The sequence below is a fragment of the Musca vetustissima genome, unplaced genomic scaffold (genome assembly GCF_032173495.1).
Source record: "Musca vetustissima isolate MV318-11 ecotype Yass unplaced genomic scaffold, APGP_CSIRO_Mvet_v1 utg12756, whole genome shotgun sequence".
In the NCBI taxonomy this organism is placed as follows: Eukaryota; Metazoa; Arthropoda; class Insecta; order Diptera; family Muscidae; genus Musca; species Musca vetustissima.
In genome coordinates, this window is record NW_026881315.1 from 1 (window position 1) to 6683 (window position 6683).

The following is a 6683-nucleotide window of genomic DNA, read 5'->3' on the forward strand; positions in this document are numbered from 1 at the left end:
TCTCGCAAGTTAAGAAAATGTCATCCTCAAGAAGAGCAAGATGATGATTATTTTGAGAATGAGGAGACAAATATGGATCACGTTGGAGCTCCCATCCGTCTAAAAAATAATTCAGGGTATGTTTATAAAAGGAAAGCGCCAGCAATTGTAAGATTTCCTTCCTTTAAAGTAAATACAAATAGGGACGATTATTTCCGATCTTTGGTTATGTTGTATTTACCATGGAGAAACGAAGTCGAAGAATTGTTAGAAAATGACAACGAAAATACCTGTATGGTTCATAAACGCACGATTGAAGAGAATCAATTGCAATTTGATTTATTTAAAGAAGGCGAACTTGACGAGATCTTGCTACAAGTACAAGATGACAATAACGCCATTATTAATGATGCAATTGATAACACAATAGCGTCTCAAATGCTTGATGACGAGTTCCGTGCATTGGCAATACCCGAGATTGATAACAATATAAATATTTTTGACGTTGAGAATAATAACGGTAGTGAATCTAACGATGACATACGATTCATAAAGTTACCTCCAATAGTAAGCGAAGAGGAGCTTCTATTAAATATCAGAACACTTAATGTTAAACAGCGTGCATATGTGCATCATATTTTGCAAAATGTTGTTGAAAAGAAAACTTTTTATGAATACGTTGGAGGTGGGGCTGGCGTCGGCAAAAGCCGTTTAATTAAAGCCATATACCAGTCTATTACTCATAGGCTCAATAATATACCTGGTAGTAATCCCGATTTACCAAAAGTTTTGCTGACGGCACCAACCGGAAAAGCTGCATTCGGAATTGGAGGATCTACTTTGCATGCTCTTTTCTCCCTTCCAATCAATCAATTTTCGGGCGAATTGCGGCCACTGAGCAGCGACAGTGTGAACTCCATACTTGCAAAATTGATTAATGTGAATGTGATCATTATTGATGAAATATCAATGGTCGGATCAAGAATGCTAGGCTATCTTGATGCACGCCTGAAACAGATATTTAAGAATACAAATCCATTTGGTGGTATTTCAATAATTGCCTTCGGTGATTTAAAACAACTTCCACCCGTTGGCGATCGATGGATTTTTAGTTCTAACTCTTCAAACCCTTATGGGCTTATTGTAGGTTCCCAGTTATGGGATCTTTTCAATTTTTATGAATTGACAGAAATAATGCGTCAAAGGGAAGATTTAAGTTTTGCATTAGCACTTAATAGAATGTCCAACGGTGAAATGACAAATGAAGACATTGATATTTTCAAATCAAGAATTGTACAGAGTATAAATGAAGTTCCACCAGATGCTATTCATTTGTTCATGTCCAACGATGAAGCCGAACATTATAATACACTAAAACTAAATCAATTGCCTACCGAAGCATTTACTTCTAAAGCATACGACATTGTCAAAAGCAACACTTTGCAACCTGAACAAAGAGCAAATATACTCAACAATATCAAAAAGCTGAAAACATCTGAAACACAAGGTCTTCCTTTAGAACTTCGATTGAAGCAATCAGCTAAATATATGATAACCATCAATATCAACACAGCGGATGGTTTGGTTAATGGCGCTACTGGAGTTTTAATGGATATTGATTTTGAAAGAGGAACCTCAAACCCAAGAACTCTTTGGTTAATGTTTTCAGACGAAAATGTCGGAAGAGATGCACGTAGACGAAATCCCCATTCAAGAGAATCGCTTTGGACTCCTATTGAAATGTGTATTAGATCATTTCAATTCAAAAGAAATGATCAAATCTGCATTGATCGTCGCCAGTTCCCATTGGTTGTTGCAGAGGGTATCACAATTCACAAGAGTCAAGGCGCTACATACGAGAAAGTTGGAGTACACACTCGCAAAAATATGTCCAGAGCAGCTCTTTATGTCGCCTGCAGTAGAGCAACAAATGCATCAGGTTTGTACATCATTGGAACATTTAATCCTCCCAAACCTTTCCAGAATGGTGACCCAGTCAAATTAGAATTACAGAAGTTATCCAATACAAAAAGATTAAAATTGCAATATGATTTCCTAACTTCTAATGAAATCGGAATTAAAATTTTTTACCAAAATATTCAGAGTTTTCGAGCTCATAAAGACGATATTATTTCTGATTTCGCAATTATGAACAGCAATTTTATTTGTCTAGTTGAGACATGGACTTTACCCGAAGAAACATGTTGTATCCCGGGATTTGCAGAAATAAGTAGAATTGACTGTGTTGAAGAAGGCCTATGTAGGGATAGAAATAAAAGGGGGATTCTAATTTTTTCACGATCAGAAATAGCAAAAGACGTTAGAATCCTAATAAAAGAAGACCATACGCAAGGATCTAAAACAATGCAGTGTATTGCTATAAAGTATAAAGATATATGTTTAGTGGTCGTTTATAGGAATCCATCTTTTTCGGAAACTTCTTTTCGGCAAATTTTATGTGACACTATTGATGGACTTATACAACAATCTAATAACAAAATGTTGATCGTTGGAGACTTTAAAACATATGTAGACGAACCTCTCGGAATTTAGCGGAGGTAATGCTTACTGGAAAGGGGCTAATACCGCTTTTAAATAAAGATTGTAGTACAACTAAGCATGGAACTCACATAGATTGGGCATTTACTAATATAATGTCTGATCGGAGTATTTGCAAAAGTTATTGTACCATACATAGCCATCATGATGGAATAGTTGTAGGACTTTAACACTAACCATACGGAGAAAATTAACATTCTATATATATGAACTTAAGTAAGTTTATTATATAAATTATCTACATAAAGATAATATATTATATAAATTATATATATATATATATATATATAGATGTATACATATATTTTAATATAATTAAATTATAATGTTTACAACTTATATCATTCAAATAATTATCCATAGCATCGTATATATTTTTATGCTTGATCATAAATTAATGAATATGCGAACTGTGGCACTTTCCGATATGATTCAATATACTGAAATATATTGAAATGCATTTCAATAATAATGGATTATGTTAATTGGGCCATTTTATATAAACTAAAATGGTATTCCAAAGTTAACATATTCTACTCCCCTTAGGAATAAGCCTTGACGTGGCGGGGGAGCTGAGTACTTTCAAAACTGAAAGGAAACTAATTATTCCATTATATTTTAAAAGAAAAGAGGGTAAGAAAGCTTCAGCCCTACTCCCCCTAGGAATAAGCCGTGACGTGGCGGGGGAGCTGAGTACTTTCACAACTGAAAGGAAACCAATTATTCCATTAGAAGAAATGACCGTATAAAAGTTAAGCCCTAATCCCACATAGATCCTATACAACGGTAGTTTAGTAAATAGGCGGACCAATAATTAAAAAAAAATATTGTCTAGGCCCACATAACGTTCCCTCCAACCTTCTTTATTGTATGTTGTATATTTTTTTGTGCCTTTGTTACATTTATTATACCAAAACATTCGACGCAGTGTATTCTAGCTTTATTGGAGAAATATATATATATGGTGGAGGGTATCCATATCGGGTTTTATACCCATCAGTATATATATGGTGGAGGGTATCCAAAGTTCGGCCCGGCCGAACTTAACGCTTTTTCACTTCTTTGTATTAAAATAGTTATCTGATTTGTTCCGCGTTTTGGGTTTGGTTCTAAGACTCTGTTGTAATCATTTCACCTGCGGAGGATAGAGAGATAAACAATTAGAACGTAAGGTTCGATAATGAACTATAGCCGCATTTAGACCTAGCCCCTGATTGGAAGTTCCAGAATTTGAACCAATCTTGGAAGAAATAATAAGATGGGCAAAGTTCGGATGAAATATATATATATTCTGAGACGAATTTGGTCCAAAGAAACATGGGGTCTAGAACCAATATTTCGATGAGGCACATATTCACCGTGTTGAAGTGTATACACCCTCATTAGCATCCAAAGTTCGGCCCGGCCGAACTTACCGCTTTGCACTTGTTAAAAACGTCATGAATGGCGCCCAACATTAAGAATGCACTTTGGAAGTTGACGATATTCTTTAAATCAACATGTTACGCCATGGATCTAGAAAAACCAAAATAACAGTACTGATTTCAGTAAAGAACTCCGCAAACGGGCAATCCGTCGGAAAGCTTATGACAAAAAATTCTGATCTCCAAGTACCGTAAAAGTTTGGGGTCGCTTTCGTCGTTAAGTGTTTAAAAAAATACAAAAATATTGGACTTCAGAGACTTTCGATTTAAAATACTGTTTCCTAATATTATGTTAAAATCGCAAACATCTTTTAAAATTTCATTAAGAATTTATTTAACTTCTATTTGCATTTTTTCAAAGAACATTTCCTGCCTCAATTTTAATTTTCCGGGCATGGATTGGTCCAATTCCATTCGTCCCACCAAACACATTCACCCTCCTCGGCATCGAAGAGTTGAGCTTCAGGACAGTGAATCATTTTAGCATTACCATCAGCTGATTCACACAGCCAATAACCGGTGGGATCCCAAAAATTGCGAATGGGTAAATCTATATTGCGGCTATTACATGTCGGTTTATTGTTCTCATTGGGATTGCAGGCCAAGGCAAAGGCACACATGGCAGCCAATAAAGTTAAGCAGATGACTAGAGGGGAAACAAATATATATATTTTTTATTTTGTTATTAAATCTTAGAAAATAATTGAAACACTTACCGAATTTCATGTTGATGCCTGCAAACTATTCGAATGAAGATTGTGTCTCTGTCTACCTCTTGTCCCAATATTTATACTCCCTGAGTAGTAATTTTTGGCGAATTGTTTTAATTGGTTAAATTAATTGATTTGACCGAAAAAATGATGACCAACCTCAAAATTTGTAATTGATAAGATTTCCCTTGAAAGCCAACGCCCCGAAAATTGTCAACTATGCACACATGCTGAATTGCAAAATATTTTCATGGTAGGTGATTAATTTGATTTTTTTAATTATACGCATTGATGACACGTACCAGGTTTTCTGGCATCAATTGTGCTACGATGGGGCCTAATTTTTTCCCATTTCTTGGCAACCACTTCTTGGCAAATCATTAAAAAATGATTCACTAAAGATTCTAAAAACTGTTTCAAAAACTCATAAGTCCAGTCCTAATGTCGGGCGCCATCAGAGATTAATTTATATTAATTTCAGTACGTTCAAAACTGATTTTCAAAGATTTCCACGAAATTTAACACACATCGTTCCGGACTCACTTCAGTACGCTATGCCAAATTTCGTGCAAATCGAAGGATATATAGGGACTTTGGTGCACCATTTACATAAAATCGGACGAAAATATATATGGGAGCTATATCTAAATTTGAACAGATTTTCACGAAATTTAAAACACATCATTCTAGACTCAATTCATATGTCAAATTTCGTGCAAATTGAAGGATATATAGGGACTTTGGTGCACCATTTACATAAAAGCGGACGAAAATGTATATGGCGGCTATATCTGAATCTGAAACGATTTTCGGGTTCGTCCTTGGATCAATCAAGTGACCTGTGCCAAATTTCATCCAAATCGGATCATAAATGCGACCTGTACTTTGTTAACAAAAATACATGGACGGACGGACAGACGGGCATGCACAAATCGACTCAGAAAGTGATTCTATGCTTATTCTCAAAAGGAACCATAGGTCTATCTCGATTATTTTTGCCTGTTACAAACATATGCACTAAGACATAATACCCTGTACCACAGTGTGGTGAAGGGTATAAAATGGAAAGACCTGTCTCCATTTATCACGCTTCTGTTCTGTTTTCTTCCTATCTAAATTTTCTTCAATAATCAGAAAACTGTTCTCAAAATCTCCCTTCGATTTTTCAGAAAAATTATTTCGTTGTCATATTCCGCCAACCAAAAGTTTACCTTTAACATAATCTTCTTCATTCCCATGTTCAGTTAGCATATACATGAAAAATTATTTTATGTTCTATTCAAAAAATTTTGCTTGCATCTAAACGTTTTCAATACCGGACTAGTTGAGTTCTTCATCAAGTCCATTTTCAAATAGGAGGAGATCTTTATATATACTTCTTATTAGAAATAAACACTTTCGCACTTTTCTTCTTGAATCTGAAAATGTTCTATAACGAATAAGTAAGGTCAACATGGATATATCGTAAGCTGAATGTAATTAATATTCGCCAAAGGGTATGCTACATTATTTTAGATAGTATTTGAAGGAATTAAGTTGAATTATGAATCTAAAAGTTTTGTATTAGTAAGGTAAATTATGTTCTTCATCAGTAGGCAAACATGGATACGTCATAATCTTATTGCAATAAATATTCCTTGGCAACTACAAAAAACCAAATTTTATATTTAGTTCCACTCGAATAATATAAGCCTTCTATTTCCTTAAAAAAACTTTTTCACACTTTACACCACTGGACGTTTTCTACACCGGATTAGTAGGGTAAACATGGATACGTAATGAACTAAATCCTATAGATATTCCATGCCGCAATGTAGACTACATTATTATAGGTAGTATTTGAAGCTTATATAAAAAAAGTTGAATTTGAATATTCTCTATACAAAGTTACTAGACTAAATCCTGTTCTTCGTCATGTTCATTTTTAAATTTTCTATACCGAATAAGTAGGATAAACATGGATATGTCATAAGCTAAATGTAATTAATATTCGCCGCAGAGTATGCTACAT

The 6683-nt window shown here is 34.6% G+C and overlaps 1 protein-coding gene across 1 annotated transcript; it reads left to right on the forward strand.

Moving 5' to 3' along the window:
* The first annotated feature begins 207 nt into the window (after positions 1–207).
* Positions 208–1970, forward strand: LOC133327305 (uncharacterized). The gene is made up of 2 exons (XM_061535870.1): positions 208–1918; positions 1963–1970. The coding sequence occupies exons 1-2, from the start codon at positions 208–210 to the stop codon at positions 1968–1970; spliced, it is 1719 nt and encodes a 572-aa protein (XP_061391854.1).
* The last annotated feature ends 4713 nt before the right edge of the window (positions 1971–6683 follow it).

Excerpts from the sequence above, each read along its gene's own strand:
- LOC133327305 (XM_061535870.1), top strand. The coding sequence starts at position 208 with ATGTTGTATTTACCATGGAGAAACGAAGTCGAAGAATTGTTAGAAAAT.